General features: G+C 40.7%; 1 protein-coding gene across 6 annotated transcripts in view; it reads left to right on the top strand.

Moving 5' to 3' along the window:
* The window catches only part of comta (catechol-O-methyltransferase a), a 29,080-nt gene extending 13,886 nt beyond the window's left edge, over positions 1–15,194 (top strand). For all 6 annotated transcript variants that reach the window (XM_048556434.2, XM_048556433.2, XM_048556436.2 and 3 more), the window contains 3 exons: positions 5,714–5,907; positions 7,814–7,945; positions 11,396–15,194. In XM_048556434.2, coding sequence (XP_048412391.1) covers positions 5,714–5,907; positions 7,814–7,945; positions 11,396–11,575 — 506 coding nt within the window. In that variant the 3' untranslated portion in view covers positions 11,576–15,194. The remainder of the gene's footprint in view (positions 1–5,713; positions 5,908–7,813; positions 7,946–11,395) is intronic.
* The last annotated feature ends 3,951 nt before the right edge of the window (positions 15,195–19,145 follow it).

The raw sequence follows: 19,145 nt of genomic DNA, 5'->3' as shown, positions 1-19,145 counted from the left end.
CATCCAAATGCCTTTTAAATGTTGTAATTGTACCAGCCTCCACCACTTCCTCTGACAGTTCATTCCATACATATACCACCGTCTGCATGAAAAAGTTGCCCTTAAGATCCCTGGAAAACAAGATCTTTGTAATTCACCCTATCCACGCCCCTCATTATTTTATAAGCCTCTATAAAGGTCACCACACAGCCCCCAATGCACCAGGGAAAAATAACCCCAGCCTATTCAGCCTCTCCAGCCTCTCCCTAGGCCTGTTACAAGATGCAGCAAGGTGTGGACATTATCCAGGGTTGGGCTGACAAGTGGCAGGTGACATTTGCGCCACACAAATGCCAGGCTACAAGAAAATCTAACCACTGTCCCTTGACATTCAATGGTATTACCATCACCGAATCCCCCACTTTTAACATCCTGGGGGTTATCATTGACCAGAAACTCAATGGGACTCATACATTAACAGTGGCGACAAGAGCACGCCAGAAGCTGGGAATACTGTGGCAAGTGACCTGGACCCCTCGAAGCCCGTCCACCATCTACAAGGCACAAGTCAGGAGTGTGATGGAATACTCCCCACTTGCCTGGATGGGTGCAGCCCCAACATCACTCAAGAAGCTTGAGACTGTCCAGGACAAAGCAGCCTGCTTGACTGGCACTACATCGACAAGCATTCACTCCGTCCACCACTGATGTTCAGTAGCAGAGTGTATGATCTACAAAGGTGCACTGCAGAAATTCAGCACTTTCCAAACCCACAACCACTTCCATCTGGAAGAACAAGGGCATCAGATATATGGATTCACCACCACCTCCAAGTTCTCTTCCAAGCCACTCACCATCCTGACTTGGAAATATATCGCCATTCCTTCACTGCCTATGGGTGAAAATCCTGGAATTCCCTCCCTGATTTGTTTTGTGGGTCAACCCACGACAGGAGGCCTGCAGCGATTCAAGAAGGCAGCTCACCACCACCTTCTCAAGGGCAACTAGGGAATGCTGGCCCCAGCGATGCCCACATCCCACTAAATTAATAAGAAAATAAGGTGGTGCTGACACCACGTGACTGCTCGTGGGCTCCCTACAGCAGGTCTAACTTTAACATTTCTATTGCTGTTCTACACTTTTAAACTAATGCCATAAGTCTTTTACAAGAGATAATAGGAACTGCAGATGCTGGAGAATCCAAGATAACAAAGTGTGAAGCTGGATGAACACAGCAGGCCAAGTAGCATCTCAGGAGCACAAAAGCTGACGTTTTGGGCCCAAGCTATGCCTTCCTCTTTGTAGGTTACATGGAACAGTCCCTCCTCCGCACCTACACTGGCCCCAAACCCCACCTCTTCCTCTGTTACATTGATGACTGTTTTGGCGCCACCTCTTGCTCCTAAGAGGAGCTCGAACAGCTCATCCACTTCACCAACACCTTCCACCCCAACCTCGAGTTCACCTGGGCCATCTCCAACACATCCCTCACCTTCCTGGATCTCTCTGTCTCCATCTCAGGCAACCTGCTAGAAACTGATGTCCATTTCAAGCCCACCGACTCCCATAGCTACCTAGAATACACCTCCTCCCACCCACCCTCCTGCAAAAATTCCATCCCCTATTCCCAATTCCTTTGCCTCCACTGCATCTGCTCCCAGGATGAGGCATTCCACTCCTGCACATCCCAGATGTCTGCGTTCTTCAAGGACCGCAACTTCCCCCCCGGCAGTGGACGAGAACGCCCTTGACAGTGTCTCCCACGTTTCCCGCAACACATCCCTCACACCCCGCCCCCGCAATAACTACCCTAAGAGAATCCCCCTCGTCCTCACATACCACCCCACCAACCTCCGGATACAACGCATCATCCTCTGACACTTCTGCCATCTACAATCCAACCCCACCACCCAAGACATTTTTCCATCCCCACTCTTGTCTGCCTTCCGGAGAGACCACTCTCTCCGTGACTGCCTTGTACGCTCCACATTCCCCTCCAACCCCACCACACCACACCCGGCACCTTCCCCTGCAACCACAGGAAGTGTTACACTTGCTCCCACACCTCCTATCTCATCCCCATCCCAGGCCCCAAGATGACTTTCCATATCAAGCAGATGTTCACCTGCACATCTGCCAATGTGGTATACTGTATCCAATGTACCCGGTGTGGCTTCCTCTACATTGGGGAAACCAAGCGGAGGCTTGGGGACCACTTTGCAGAACACCTCTGCTCGATTTGCAATAAAGAACTGCACCTCCCAGTCGCGAACCATTTTAACTCCTCCTCCCATTCCTTAGACGACATGTCCATCATGGGCCTCCTGCAGTGCCACAATGATGCCACCCGAAGGTTGCAAGAACAGCAACTCATATTCCGCTTGGGAACCCTGCAGCCCAATTGTATCAATGTGGACTTCACAAGCTTCAAAATCTCCCCTTCCCCCACTGCATCCCAAAACCAGCCCAGCTCGTCCCCTTCCCCCACTGCATCCCAAAACCAGCCCAGCTCGTGCCCGCCTCCCTAACCTGTTCTACCTCTCACCTATCCCCGCCTCCCACCTCAAGCCACTCCTCCATTTCCCACCTACTAACCTCATCCCACCTCCTTGACTTGTCCGTCCTCCTTGGACTGACCTATCCCCTCCCCACCTATACTCTCCTCTCCACCTGTCTTCTCCTCTATCCATCTTTGGTCCGCCTCCCCCTCTCGCTCTATTTATTCCAGGACCCTCTCCCCGTCCCCCTCTCTGAAGAAGGGTCTAGGCCCGAAATGTCAGCTTTTGTGCTCCTGAGATGCTGCTTGGTCTGCTGTGTTCATCCAGCTTCAGTCTTTTTACAACCTCTGATCTGTACATCCTTGTTTGCTATGATCTGCCTGTACTGCTCATAAACCCAAAGTTTTTCATTGTACTTTGGTACAAATGACAAAAGTCAATCCATCCAACTCTGGCAACATTCTTGTAAATCTTTTGTGAACCTTTCCAGTTTCACAATATCTTTCCTATAGCAGGGAGACCTGAATTAAATACAAAATCCAAAAGTGCCCTAACCAATGTCCTGTACACCCGCAACATGACTTTTGAACTGCTGTACTCAATGCACTGACCAATAAAGGCAAGCTGTACCAAATGCCTTCTTCACTACCCTCTCTACTGGTGACTCCACTTTTGACGAACTATAAACCTGCATCCCAAGGTTTGTTTGTTCAGCAACACCCCTCAGAGCCTTACCATTAAGCATAGATGCTGGTTTGCAAAATATTTGCTGTATTTGGTGTGTCATTGGTCCTTACCAGAAGTGCATAATAAATAAGCTGCATCAAAATGGGATGCACTATCGCATCCAGAAAGACCAAATTTTGATTTGTCAGTTTTAGCTCTGGATCCTGATGAAAAGTGTCTTTAAAGGCCAGATTTCAGGACAGTTTTTTTGTTGTTGTGCAATCAGTACGACCTTTCTTGGTCAAAGTAGTTAGGCCTTTCAGGCACACTGTTTCAATGACCTGCTACATTGTTTTGGATTCAGAGATAAAATCTATGTGGGGTGCATGCCTTAAATACTAAATGACACACATGATAAATGAACCATACAAGAAGACAATGTACTTTAACTGAAATGTTGAGCTCAGTTCAGTGCTCACGTCTGTTACCATGGTAGCTATCTACTGGCTAGGCTGAACTGAGGGACAGTGAAGATGGTCTGCCAAATTCAATATATAAAAACTGATTTGATCTCGGAACAATTTCTCAAAGTACTTTATCATTCAAAGATAAAATTGTTTTCTGAAAAGAAAACCAGTACAATCACGTGTCCAGGACGTAATTGTGTAAGTCTGCATTTGTAAATAAGATTAAATTATTTGCAGTAAATGAGTGTTAGTGAGCAAGGATAATGTACAGCAATGTAAGTCTGTATTGTTATTTGCTCCTGAGGCAAATCTTAAGCAATCATCACCTCACTATTGATGATGGAATTTATTAAGAGTTCTCAGTAGGGCGATTTGCAAAGGTAAAAAGCTTGGATCCACTCCAGTATTAATCTAAGTTATGCAGGGAGGGAAGGTTCCAGGCTTGGTGGGAAACTGAACTGGGAATTGAAACTCTTCAGGATTATAATAATGGATAACAAAGTGTGGAGCTGGATGAACACAGCAGGCCAACCGGCTCCACACTTTGTTGTCTCGGATTCTCCAGCATCTGCAGTTCCTATTATCTCTTATAATAATGGAAATTGCTTTTAGTGCTCTTGAACTGGGCTCAGTTTGATGATGAAAATTCAACCAAAGGTACCTACTTTTGGCCATTATTTAATCCCATCTGCTGAAAAAAGTATCCAATATGGACTTTGAAAATTAAATTATATCATTCATGATCAAATTTCCTGTTTTGAATTCATAAGCACAATGGCCAGCTCAGCGCACACAAAGGCATTACCCTTCAGGAATCACATTGTTCTGATGCAGAGGAGCCTATTTATCCCAATGTTTGCCCGCACCAGCTTTCTAAGTATTTTGGTTTAGTGCCGAGACTTTTCCCCGTAACTTTGTTTCAATTGAAACAATCAGCTGATGCCTTCTTGAATGTCTCAATTGAATTTGCTTCTACTACACTTTCAAACAGTGCAGTCCAGGGCTCTGACCACATGCTATATAAAAAAAGAAATATTCACATCACTTCTTTTGCAAAAAACTTCAAACTATGCCTTCTGGTTCTCTATCCTTTTTATGGTGGAAACAGTTTCTCTCTGTTTACCCTGTCCAGACCTTTCATGATTTTGAAAACTTGCAAATTTCCCAAGAATTCTTCTTTCCAGGGAAATCAGCCCCAGGCTGTCCTACCTATCCTCATCGCTGAAGTTTCTCATCCCTGAAATCATTCTGATAAACCTGTTCTGCACTTTCTCTAATTGCATTCATAGTCTTCCAACACTGGTACCCAGAGCCATACACAATACTCAAATTGAGATCTAACCTATAAAGGTTCAGTACAACCTCCCTAATCTTGTATTCTTTGCTCCTATGAATGAAACTTGGGATACTGTATGCTTTGTTAACAAATTTCTCCACCTGTCGTGCCATCTTTAATGATTAATGCACATGTACACCAAGGTGTCTCTACTCCTGAACAACCTTTGTTTTACACTACCCCACTTTTGCTTTACACCAAAATGCATCATTTCACATGTCTGCACTGTACTCCAATTGCCACCTATCTGTCTACTCCAACTGGTTCATGTCTTTTTGAAGTTCTATGCTGCCCTCCTCGTAGGTTACAAGAGTTTTATCTGCAAACTTTGAAATTGTGCCCCGCTGACCATGATCTATATAAATTAATATACATGGATCAGAAATGGCAAGGATTTCAATACTGAGCTCTCAGGATTGCAAACAAGAAATCTACTGCAAATGTTCCTCCAGTCTGAAAACTATCCAACAACTGTCGCTGTTACCTATCCCTCAGCCAACGTTGCATCCACATTGCCTATGAATAAAATGGAATAAAAGGTACATTAGCAATCGGTGGCTCAGTTTTCTTGCCTAGCCTGAGGAAGTAGCCAATAGAAAAAAGTGGGTGGATACACCTTTTTACATTTTTTTTCAGTTGACACCTGCGTGAAGGCAAGAAGTTGAAGATATAATGAGCACAAATGGGATAAATATGATTAGAACTATTTGCTTTTGTGGAAGAGAAAGCCACTGACTACCTGGCCAAATTAACTTTGTTATATGCAGGTGTAATCTTGGACAAAGTCATGAAAGAGGCAAACCCATTATCTGTGCTGGAGCTGGGGACGTATTGTGGTTATTCGGCTTTGCGCATGATCTGTGTGCTTAAACCTGGCGCTCGTTTCCGGACCATCGAGTTCAATCCAGCCAATGCAAACATTGCAAAACAGATCTTCCGCTTCGCTGGAGTTGAGGACAAGGTAAAAAGGCTCAAAGCATCGAGGAGTAATTCAATAATTTCATACAAGCTCTGTCTCTGTATAGTATTTGTTAGAATTACCTAATGTCGGCCAAGTAGATATTGTTTAGATCAGGTATCCTTGAAGAACTGAAAAAAAAATCTACAAGAATCAGAGGAACGCTTAATTAAAATATCTGTATTTAGATTTAGATTTGCCCTTTACGTTCTCAAGACAGCCCAAAACACATTACCGTCAATAGTCCTGTTAAACTGTTTGGACATCTGTCTGTACAGCAGCCCAGAAAGTATGGTGGAAGGCTTGGGTCCATGATAAAGACCGAGTATATGCACACAAATGGCATTTTTTAAAAAAAACCTCACACTGAAAAACAATTGGTAGTAGCCAGCCACTAAATTTTAGAAAAGAACCTTAATTGTAGCCAATGAAAAGTATTGCTTTCAATAAGGCATGTAGGCACTGTGGTATTAAAGACATGGTTTAAGAACCTAAGATAAAACAGCAGCAAAAGACCATACAGCTCACTGAGCCTGCTCTGCAATATGATCATGACTAGTCTCGAGGCTCAACTCCACTTCCCTACCCAGTCCCCCTCTCCCCGAGTCAACAAACATCTGCCAATCTCAGCTTCGAACATATTGAAACGATGACGCGTGCATAAAATTCCAAAGTAGAAATTTCCAAATATCACAACCCTGAGTTTTCCTCATTTTTGTTCTAAATGTTTGCTGCATACTTGAAATTGTGTCCCTTATTCTTAATTCTGTAGCTGTGGAACAATCTGCTGATCTGCACAATGTCAAACCTCTTCAGAATCTTGTATATTTCAGTAGGATTATCTTTCACTGTTCCAAACATCAGGGAGTATAGGCTCATTTACTCAACCTCTTATTCCTGGGACAAATCTATTGCATTTGCTATAGCACTAGGCCAGCAAGAATCATGGAGTTATAATACATGGAAACCAACACTTCAGTTTAACTTGTCCATGCCCACCAGGTATTTAAAACTGAACTAGTCCCATTTGCCTACATTTGGCCCAAATCCCTCTGAACCTTTCCTATTCATCACCTGTCCAGATGTCTTTTAAATGTGATTGTACCTACCTCTGGCAGCTCATTCCATGCATGCACCACTCTCTGTGTGAAAAGGTTGCGCCTTAGGTCCCTTTTAAATCTTTCCCCTCTCACCTTAAACCTATGCTGTTGAGCTCTGGCCTCCCCTACCCTTGGAAAAAGATTTTGGCTATTCACCTTATCTGTGCCCCTCATGATTTTATAAACCTCAATAAGGTCGCCCCTTATTTTAAGGGTTTATCGCTCCAGGGAAAAATGTCCCAACCTATCCAGCCTCTCCTCCTTCCCTCAGAGTGTACTCAATCTATGGAATTCTTTGCCACAGTGCCTAGATCATTAAATAGAGTCATGGAGTTGAACAGCACAGAATCAGATCCTCCTGTCCAACTCGCCTGCACTGACCATGTCCCCAAACCAAAAAGAGTTACCCCTTATGATCTTCCTAAATCTTTCTTCTCTCACCTTAAAAATATTCTCTACAGTTTTGAACACTCCCACCCGAGGGAAAAAGACCTCTGATATTCACCGTATCAATGACACTCATGATTTTATAAGCCTCTGTAAAGTCATCCCTCAACCTTCTACGCTCCAGTGAAAAAAGTCCCAGCCTATCTTTATAACTCAAACCCTCCATTCTTGGCAACATCCTGGTAAATCTTTTGGAGAAAACAGCATTTTAATGAGTAAGGGAATCAAGGGTTAGGGGGAAAATGCATCGAATGGTGGAGCAGACTCAATAAGCCTGTTTCTGCTCTGGTGTTTTTTGGACTTAAATCGGTCCAGATTTGTTTTCTAAAGCAGTTCTGATTTTTCTGCTCCAATGAATTAAGGTGGAGATCTTAGAAGGTTCATCTGGGGATATTATTCCACAATTGAAGAAGCAGCAAGAAGTGGACACTTTAGATTTTGTTTTTCTTGATCACTGGAAGGACAGATATCAGCCTGATACACAACTCCTGGAGGTGAGAACTCTGTTTCCCTTTGCTCTCCCACTGCGCCTTTAGAAACTTAGAAATTAGTCAACCACACCATTATTGTCCACGGATTATGAGTGTGTTTTCTCAAAGTATTTATATTTGATGCATTTCAGTGATTTGGAGTTCATTTTTAATTTTAACACATGAAGGAGCATTAATATAATAAATTACAAAAACTTTAGATCAACTAGAGTAAGCAGCTCATATCTGAAGGAAAGGTTGAGAATGCAGTGTCACAAGTCATTAAATTGACAAGTCACATATAAACATACCCATATGACATCTCATCCTTCACAATATGTGTTAATGCAAGGCAACTGGAAGTCTCAGAGCTCCACCACTTTAGGTGCAAAAACAGGACAATATATATTTCCAGCCCATACGTAATAATACTTGTATAAAAAAAAAACTATTCAACGATGCAAAGAAGTTGTACTGTTGCATCATGCATCTTAAAGAGAGGGGCTTTTGGTTGACTTGTTTAGCACCAAAATTGATAACTTTTCTAAGAAAAGTTTCCAATGCCAAATTGGAGTGCAACAATGAATGATCAAATTATTTTGGAAATAGCGAACCTACAACCATCAAGCTGTTGTTTCCAGGACTGTCACCAATCTCATCTCCTGTGGAAATCTTCCCACCTCACAGTCCCTCAAGCCTGCACAGTCTGCTTCTGCCTTCTTCCCAACATCTACAAACAGAACTGCATTTGTGGACCAATCATTTGAGCCTGTTCCTTCCCCAAAGAACTTATTTCTTCCTAGTTTAACACTATTTTCTCTTCTCCACTTCCAGTCTCTTCCCACTCACATTTGGAATTCTTCAGTGTTTTCTGGCCTCAGCTGCTGACTGTTGACAATGGACATTCAATCTCTCTTTACGTCCATTTCCCCTCAGAACAATCTGGAGGCTCTCCATTTCTTCTTCAAAGTGAAGTCTGAACAGTCCCACCCACAACCAACCTGCTTTACCTGCCTGAACTCATTCTCACTTTGAGCAATTTCTCATTCAACTCAAAGCTTCCAAACGAGTTAGACTGAACTCAAAAGGTTTAGGAAATGCAGAGTTTTTCCCAGTGCTTTGTGAATGATTTCAAATTTCCCCTGGTGTTGCCATTCTGGCAGGGTGCATATCTGAGGGACAAAACACATGTCCTGTAAAGTCTTGGTTATTTCTCTTACAAGGCATCTCTGACTAGTCCTGTGCAGCAATTCTTTGTTGATGCTCAGAACCTTACACAGGCAGCACTGGAGGAAGATGTACAACTTATGTGACACCTTTGCTGTTTTTAGCCTCAGTGGCATATAGATGGCAGATACCACAATGTACATTTAAAGTCACAACCCTGATGACATTAGAAGCCTGCCATGGAGTTACCAGAAGACTGATGCTGCTTTGCTGATTCTTGTATGGTCAATCTCTATAGCACTCTCCCTGGAGGCGTTGTTTCTCAGATATGGATACGATCAGTGTCCTGGACATTGTTTCCCGAAGGTGACAAGGATGCCTTGTTGCTGTCCAGCCATCACTGACTTGGTGTTCTCATAGCTGATGCACAGACCAGCCTTGGCACCACTGCTGAGAAGATTGATGGTTCTGCCCTGGAGTGTGCATAATTCTTCAGTTAGCAAAGCAATGATGTGTTAAACACAGGTCTGCCAATAGTGGCATTGCCTCAGGGTCTGCACCAACTATTGCCTTTACTTGACAAAGTCAGTAACCACACGGAAAGGAAACAAGGATAGTATGCATCCGGGCCTTTCTCATGTGCTGATCTGGAAACTTAGAAGGCTTTGGAGATATTGACGTACCACACCAGCATTTACAACGTTTATAATACTGGCCTGGAATGCGTAAGGATTTGACTGTTAAATTAGCTGCAGGACCTTCTATTCCATAAGTTGTTGGAACTGACCATACAGCTTCATAAATCAATGAGATTTAACATTCAAGAAAGAAAACAAAATCACAGAAAATGCAAGATAAGAAGAGCAGATGAATTCAATGTCAAAATCAGATACAGAAACAAAATAAGATAGGGAAAGAGAAGATACGAATGAAAATAAAACATTAAAATTAAACATTTAATGTGTTTAATATTGCCAGGAATTCACGACTTAAAAGATAAATGCTTTAAGTGCTACCTTATAGACTGGGAAGTTTGACTGGTAGTTTTTGATACTTATGTGCAAATGCAGCAAATTCCTGAAGCTTGAGGGGAAATTATGGCAAGCTTTTCCATGAAGCTAAGAATGAAGTGCTGTGAACATGGGCATCTCTTCATCACAAGCCATGAGGACGTTTCTGCATATCTATTGGCGACTGCCACAGAACTAGCTGTTGTTCTGGCAGGGCTGCTGCATAAATACAAATTGTTGAATTAGAGATATGCCACAGAAATAATTAAAACTTAAAATCTCATTTCTGGTTTATCCTGTAATTTTTCATCTGGAATTCTTTTATGCCTAATGTCTGGAATTGATTGGGCTTGATGCCATAAAGGAAGCTAAATGCAACTATACCCCAGCAAGCCTCAATGCCTTAAGTGTGACTGAGGAGATAACATGATAAAATTGACACCAGCTGATCAACTAGCTCAAGTTCATTCTCGCCATGGAAGTACATCAGATCACTTCTGTGCTAGGCTATTCCTTCCTTATGGGGTGTCTAATCACCTGGTGCATTGTGTCTTCACATTCTTTGTTTCCTCAAACATTGCCTGTTATTTTTTTTTGATATCCAGTCTGAGAATTTCCCCAGGAATCAAGTATCTTGCCCATATACTAATGATACCTAAAATACAAACAACAAGGTCTAGGATGTGCTTTTTGAGGGTGTTTATGGAATAGACATTGATAAAGATTTAAAGCTTTGGCTAGAGGATGAAGGAAGAATAAGTAAACTTGCTCCAGGCTGGAAACTGAGACACCACAGTGTGGAGCTGGAAGAACACAGCAGGCCTGGTAGGATCAGAGAAGCAGGAAAGTTAACAAAGTGTGGAGCTGGATGAACACAGCAGGCCAAGCAGGAGCACAATGATGTTTTGCATTAGGACACTTCTTCAGAACCAGTAACTTAGTCATTTCCAGATTTTATTTGGAGTCGATTTCTGTATATTCCTCACTATGTACAAGCTCATAACAGTAAGTTACATGGACAAGTGACAGATTAAATCAAAACAGACTTCAGAAACCAATCATACTATTGACATAAAAGGTGATGAGAACAGCACATGGTGCTCGATATGAATAGTACCAAGCAGTCTTGAATCAACGAAGCTATTGTCAAGAATGGTGGACAGAGATGTGAAGCTGATAATTCTGGGCCTGGCAGACAATTGTCAGTCTAGTGCATAGCAGCTGTAAGTTCCAAAATTTTTAAATGAATTTTCAAATTGTGATTAATTAACTATTGAACTCTATGCCTTGCCTTTAGGAATGTGGTCTTTTGAGAAAAGGCACTGTTCTGCTGGCAGACAACGTAATTACACCTGGAGCCCCAGAATTTCTACAGTATGTACGCAACAGTCCCCGCTATGAGTGTACATTCTATGCCTCAAATTTGGAATATACAAAGTTTAAAGATGGAATGGAAAAGGCTATTTTTAAAGGTTAAACACAAAATGCTGAGAAACGAAATAAGATATCAGTGTTTACGTAATAAGAAGTGATCCAAAAAGCTCACATCCCTCACTTTATGTGGAAGTTTTGGGCCTATTTAGCAGAACTCATCCATTGTATAGCCTTGGTGCTTATGCAATAACCTGCCCAATTCACATGAATCTGTTTTGTTCCCTCTTGAAATTTAAAGTTTATTCTTGTCCCCCTCCTTGCCAAGTGTTTTAAAATTTGTGGCTAAAAAATTGTCCATAGCATGCTTTCATGTATGTCCTTGTAGTTTCTTCTGCTTTTAATTTGTAAGCATGACTCCTTGTGCTCAAATTGTGTCAAACCAGTGATGTTGCTGTTTTGAGTCTGATGCAAATGGAGTCAGAAATCTGAATCATTAAGTGGAGATTCACAACAGATCAGATTTAGAGGTGGAGAGTTGGAACGAAATAGGGCTGATGGAAGTTACAGAGAAAGGGAAGTGTGCAGGCATAGGCCAGCCAGTGCTCTTGGTAGGAACAGCATGTCAGAGCATCTGGCTTGGTTGTGATTCTATTTGTAAATAGCATGACACATCCCTTTGACTCTTGTCAAGGGGGCAAGATGAGTGGAACGGCTTTCCAATATGGGTCAGAGTTATTTGGAAGAGAAAAATTTGAAAGATTTTAGGGAAAAATAAAAAGCGTACTATTATCTGTTTGTCTCAAAAGGTTCTGTGGAGGCAATGCCCTGACATTAAATAAGTCATTTATAGCTGTGTGCAAATTGCTCTCTAATAATAAAAAATGATAAAACACTAACAATCCATATAAAAAATGTTCAGTTCAAGGCTGGAGAAAAGTAACTACATCAGAAGAGCGAATTTTGTGTAGTTCTTCGCTCAAATCCTTCAATTAAATTATAGTGCTCATTTTAAATTCCAAAACAAAGCTCAGAGGAAGAAAGAGGAAAGCGTCTTTGACACCAACAGTATTTTGCTGGAATATAGTTTGTAATGTTACCTAATAACATTAAGGGTTACAGCAAATGGCTCTTTGAACTTGTTCCATCATTTGATATTACAACTGATTTTTAAAAATCCAAAATAGCCTTTTCCTGCATCATCGTGCCAGCCTTTAATACTGTTAGTGTGAAAGTCCATTAAATCTCAAGAATTGAGGATTCACAGCTCAAATAGGAAGAGAATTCTATCGAGCATAACTCTTTCTAAACAATCCAGCCAACAAAAGTAACCTCTCAGTCTCTACTCTTATAAGAATGTGATACTTTTAAATAAGATCACTTCTCATTCTTCTAGAGAATCTTAACAGTAAACCCTGGTTTCACACATAAAAGACAAATACATTTTTTCTTAGGGAAGGACGAAAGCGGTACACTGCAGTCCAGTTGCTAATGTGAAACATCGTGCAGTGAGACTTCCTTACTCATACTTCAAACCCTTGCAACAAAGACCTACATACAATTTGCCTCCCGAATTGGTTCAAGGAGCAGCGCATTGAGAGATTTTCTTGGAAGAGGACACTCCATGTTACCTATCTTTCCCCTAAGTGTGTGCTTAACCCATCATAAACCTCAAAAATGCTTTCAAATACTTCAAGAATTAAATTTTAAAATCCTTGCATTTTTGATTAGATGAATTTACCCAAGAAACAGTATTAGAATAATTGGAGGAATCACCTGCAAATCACTGATGACTAATTAATATTTGAACTCTAAAGATAAATTTATTCACTTCCAGTAAAATAATTACTTTGTTAATGTGATACCAAATAATTCCCTCTTTCTTTTAAAATTTAAATGTGCTTTATTTTCAACATCCAACACCAGCAATGTTGGAGGAACACAGTCGCATTTTACTACCACAGTTGAAGTCAGTTGCCTGAAATTGCCATTGGTGCCCTGTTTTGTCTGGCGTGGAAAATGCAATGACTACTTCAGTCTGTATTTAGAACATCATAGAGCAATCTGCCCTAATTTGGCAAAAACAATGTAAAAAAAATTTAAACTGAACTCATCTGCACTTGTAGCAACAGAAACCACCTTGTGGAGTAAATCTGCAGAAGTTCAATCTCTAATGCCCCAAATTACATGGTGTGATTTGTTAGAAATTGCATGTATAAAATCTTAACAGGTACCAGAATGCACTGTTTTTGTTGGCAAATATGCCATCTAAATTTATACTGCACTGTCAAAAATAAGGTCATCCCAAATGTCTCCTAGAGTTCAGCTGGAGAGGTGCTAGATGTTCAGCAATTGGTCTTCGGGTTGCAGGATTCATGGCCAGTGTTCCTCCTCAGTGACAACAAATGCAAGAGAGGGTGACCAACTCTGATGTCCTGCAAGATTGATGGTCTTATGATGTGCAGAGTCTGCACACAAGGGAAGAAAACCAAATGAAGGTGAAGCGCTTGGGGGTGGGAAGGAGGAAGGAGCTATTGGTAAATTACCCCAGCTTAAATCATTATCCTTAAGATAAAAGGATGTCATAACATTATGGATTATATGAAAGAAAACTTGGTGAAATAGCTGGAATGTGAAAAAGATCCATTAATCTTAGCAAAATCAAAAGTCACTGTAACTGGAAGCCTATTAAAGCCAGTCTTAGACAAGGTATAATGCTTTGCATTTGATTGAACTGACGACAAGAAGTCAGCTGGAGGAGTGTAGCATATCATGGTGCCCTAAATCAGTTTCAACAAGGAAAAGTGAAGTTTAAACAAAAGATCATTTGAAAACTTTCATGACTACTGCAAAAATCTGTCTGGCCACCACAATATTGTTACATTGTTATACTTAAAAGGTTAGGGAAAACTGGCATTTAAACCAAAACGTACTGAAACAACCAAAATGTGAACAGTGCAGAAAGTGTGCTTTTACATTAAGCATCATCAAATAAAGTAACAAATACAGATTTTCCTGTCTGAGAACCTATGCTTTACAACTAAAAGATAAAGAGGACTATGGCATATGGTCTGTGGCATCATTGGCTCAGAAGTAGCAACAGGTTCACTTGCGATAACCCCTCCATTGTCAGAAGGAGGACATAAGTGTATTCTCTCATACAGCTTCTGGTAGATAGGTAATATTACCCAATTACGAGTCATCCAAATCTAGAAAAGGACAATGTTGGGATAAAAATGCTTTTACCACAATATTACTGACCATATAATTTACGTGTCCTTTATAGACATTGTTGTTTTTCAACATATTAAGGTGTGAAGCTGGAGGCTACTGCTGGTCCTTATACAGATACTCATCATTTTGCGCAGCCAGTTTAAGCAAATACAGTTGGTGGCAGGGTACCAATATGTTAGTATTCCCAGAGAGAATTTATATTAAGAACTTGCCAGTTTGGATGGTAAAGAATAATTACTACATGCACTGAAGACTACATTATGTTAATATTTTTGTTGATGGATAAACAGAAAAGATCAGGAACGAGAAGTAATTGATGTGCTAATTACGTGGAAATAGCAAAAATGACAACAGCTACAATGATCATCTTGTTCTATGTACTGTTCAAATTCTGCTCTAATTGTGTAGTGTATGTAAATCTTTCCAACTTAAAACTGTACACTTCTAATAAATGCATGTTTAATACTAATTTACAGAGCTGCTTCTTTATATAAGATAATAAAATGTGAGGCTGGATGAACACAGCAGGCCAAGCAGCATCTCAGGAGCACAAAAGCTGACGTTTCGGGCCTCGACCCTTCATCAGAGAGGGGGATGGGGTGAGGGTTCTGGAATAAATAGAGAGAGAGGGGGAGGTGGACCGAAGATGGAGAAAAGAAGATAGGTGGAGAGAGTATATCTTCTTTTCTCTCCATCTTCGGTCCGCCTCCCCCTCTCTCCCTATTTATTCCAGAACCCTCACCCCATCCCCCTCTCTGAAGGAGGGTTTAGGCCCGAAACGTCAGCTTTTGTGCTCCTGAGATGCTGCTTGGCCTGCTGTGTTCATCCAGCCTCACATTTTATTATCTTGGATTCTCCAGCATCTGCAGTTCCCATTATCTCTGTTTCTTTATATACATTGTATTACGTGTTAACTCAGAACAGCTAGACATTTATTCCAGTAATTTGCTGTGAAATTAATTTCCTGTTTCATTAAATGGTGCATTGTCAACAGGTTCTTTACTTACTACTTTGAAAAACTGCCACAATTTGGTTAGACGCGTTAACATGAAGATATATCCCTTGCAAGGAATGTAATTGTCAATAAGCAAATAAGTAATAATCCAAAAATATCAAAATTCTATACTGAGATAACACTCTGTAGAGCTGGATGAACACAGGCCAAGTAGCACCAGAGGAGCAGGAAAGCTGACGTTTCACGCCTCGACTCTTCAGAAAATTTACTGAAATTTTCAGAAGGCCCGAAACGTCAGCTTTCCTGTTCCTCTGATGCTACTTGGCCTGTGTTCATCCAGCTCTACACCTTGTTATCTCAGACTCTCTAGGATCTGCAGTTCCTACTATCTCCAAAATCCTATACTGTATGTGTTTTAGTAACAGTCGGGCAAAGTTACAAAATGGTCTAGTTGGTAGACTATAGTGTTACAGCTCAACTTTATACGTGCTAGGAAATCAAGATTATGAATTTGTTTGACTTACAGATGACTAATGGAGGGAATGAAATTAAATGAGTGGTGAACAGCAGAATCTGTGGCAGGAATAATGATATCGCCTTTGGTATTGTTAAAGGAAAACAAAGATTTTGTTGAAGCTTTGCATCTTGTACATGTCAGGCTAAATTTGCAAGAACACCAATGGAAAAAGAAAACAGCAATTATAAGGGAAACATTTGCAGATTGGTTGACAAGTGGATAACAAATGTATATGGAAACAGCTAAACAGTGCACCAGTTAAATCATGACCAAAAGTTAAACTTCTAAGCTGTAAATTTTAAAACCATTAGGTTGATTCCAATTGGTCAAGATGCTGCTCTGAGAAATGAGCCAGTCACTTTTTTGAACTAAAGCACGTATAGATACTGTCTGCAAACAGCACAGTCCCATCAATTAATATGGTTAGCTTCTGGTACAAGTGCATTACAATAAGAGCCAGGCGGATAATCTCAAATTGGTTGAGAGTTCTTCACACGCTCAAGGTTATTCAGTAACTGTTGTCCAATCAGAGAAACACATCTAATGTTGGACATTTTTTGAGTTTTGCAAGTGCAGTCTGGTTAAACATGGCTAGTGTTTTGCTGAAGAACAGCCGAACAGATATGCTATTTGATGTGAATGTCAAACTTTGCAATGTATGGCCCATTTAGCTGGTATCGTTACTGCCACTAAAATCCATACACTACACATTATATTTGTGTCATAAGCAGACTCTCTTATTGGCTTGATAGTAGCATCTGTCCTTTGAGTATAGGAGTTGGGAAGTCAGATTGAGGTCGTACAGTTATAGGAAAGATATATTATCAAGCTGGAGAGGGTTGAGAAGAGATTTACCAGGATATTGCTGGGTATGGAAGGCTTAAGTTATGATGAAAGGCTGGGACTTCTTTCAGAGGAGTGGAGAAAATTAAGAGGTGATCTGAAAGAAGTTCATAAAATAATGAGGTGTAGATAGGGAAAAACAACTGCCATTAACCTTAAGAATGGGGATTTCAAGACAAGGGGGCATCTTTTTCAGGTTAGAAGAGACAGATTTAAAAAAGAGAGGAGACTTTCTTTCTTAAAAAAAAGGGTGGTTTGTACGTGGAATGAAATCCCTAAGGAAATAGTGGATGCAGGTACGACTACAATGTTTAAAAGACATTTGGGGAGACGCATGAATAGGGAGATACATAAATTAGAGGGACATGAGCCAGACACAGGGAGGTGAGATTAGTTTGGTTTGGGATTGTGTTTGACCTGGACTGGTTGGGCCAAAGGCTCTATTTCCAGGTTGTATGACTCTATAGCATCATTCGTGTTGCTAATGTATGTTTTCATAAAGTAATTAGCTTCACCCATTGATCAAAATTTTCATATACGTAACCCTTCTAGGGTAATTTGAGGTACAACTGGGCATTTAGCAATAGCCTACGTTTGAGATCTACAGGAGAAATCTGATCACGGTTGCGGTTTTCATGCACCTTATTTCAGCACAGTAACACCATGGACATACATGATATTGTTGAACTGCTGTGCTGTTAAAGCATAATCTTCAGCATCGCATGCTTATGTTTAACAAGAGACCACTTTGTTAAAACCAAAATAAGTCAAAATATAACATGTTAAGCCATGTTCTTATTTGGGATAACTTGTCACATAATATCAGTTGGGATCGTAAGACCAGAATAATGAACAATGTAGTACTCAAGTAAACACAAACCCATTTGAGACAACTTCAACATGACAAATGCGTAGACAAACAAAGTAAGGCAGAGAGATGAAAGGTGACAAAATTCCATAATAAACCAAGTTTCTACTCAATCAAAATGGTTGAATTTGGATGAATCAATTGTTTCCAAACCTTTAACTTCTTTAAAATAATTTTCCTCTTCTGTGCCATTTTATTGGCAAACAGAATATACATTATTAAAATCTCTAGTTAGTATTCATCAAAAAAGGTAGTTTGTATTCATTGCACAATTTAACAGGAGCATCTTTTCAGGACCAACGGTAACATTAAAGTCTGGAAATGTGAGGTTAATCAGTCGGTCCTGTCACCAATTGATTTTTTTTGGCATTACAACAGTTGTTTTGCTCAGGTTAGTCAACTGGGAAAATTGCATGTTGCGTACAACTTACATCAAGATTTCTTTAACATGTTATGATAATTTACTTCAATCTGATTCTCTCCCCCCCTGCAATAATCTAATCTCATTTCAACTAAACTCTTGCTCGTATACAAGGTCCATCAGTTGATTTACGTTATGAGAGGGGAATCTTTGTGCATTCATTTAAAGCTTAGTATAAAATTTTTGGAGTTTCCACTGACCTCAAAGCTGAACTGGACTAGCCATATAGATATGATAACTACAAAACCATGTGTCAAGGCTCAGAATTAGATTGAACAACTCATTTCCAGTCTCTCATCTACAATGCACAAGTCAGGTGTGATGGTGTTACTTTCCATTTACTGGGATGAGTTCAGCTCCAACACCACATGACATCATTCAGGACGAAGTAGGCTGCTTAAAGGACATTTCATCCACCTTAAAAATTGACACTGTCTACTGCTGTTAGACAGTGGCAGCAATATGCAGCATGTACCCAATGCATTACAGCAACTTGCCAAGCCTTTTTTTTGTTTGAAAACACCTTCCACATCTGTGATCTCTACCACCCAGGACAGAGCAGCTGATACACAGGAACATCAGCAGCTGCAGTTCCTTTTCCAAGCTACGCACCATGTTCACTTGGGGCTACATTGCTGCGCCTTCATTTGTGAATAGGAAGAGAATTCCAGAATTATAACGTAACAGCACTTTCACTCACGCAGGCTCAGGTTCAAAATCCGGTTTTACGTCAAAACAGACTAATTGCTGGTCAAAAAGTCCAGTGAGCTCACTGAATAGTTATTTGTACAAATGGGCAGCACTGATCCGAGAGATAGTTTGAAGAAACACGCAAAAC

This window comes from Stegostoma tigrinum, chromosome 26, assembly GCF_030684315.1.
Source record: "Stegostoma tigrinum isolate sSteTig4 chromosome 26, sSteTig4.hap1, whole genome shotgun sequence".
NCBI lineage: Eukaryota > Metazoa > Chordata > Chondrichthyes > Orectolobiformes > Stegostomatidae > Stegostoma > Stegostoma tigrinum.
Note: the sequence above shows the minus strand (reverse complement) of the source record. Positions and strands in the feature narration are given on the sequence as shown.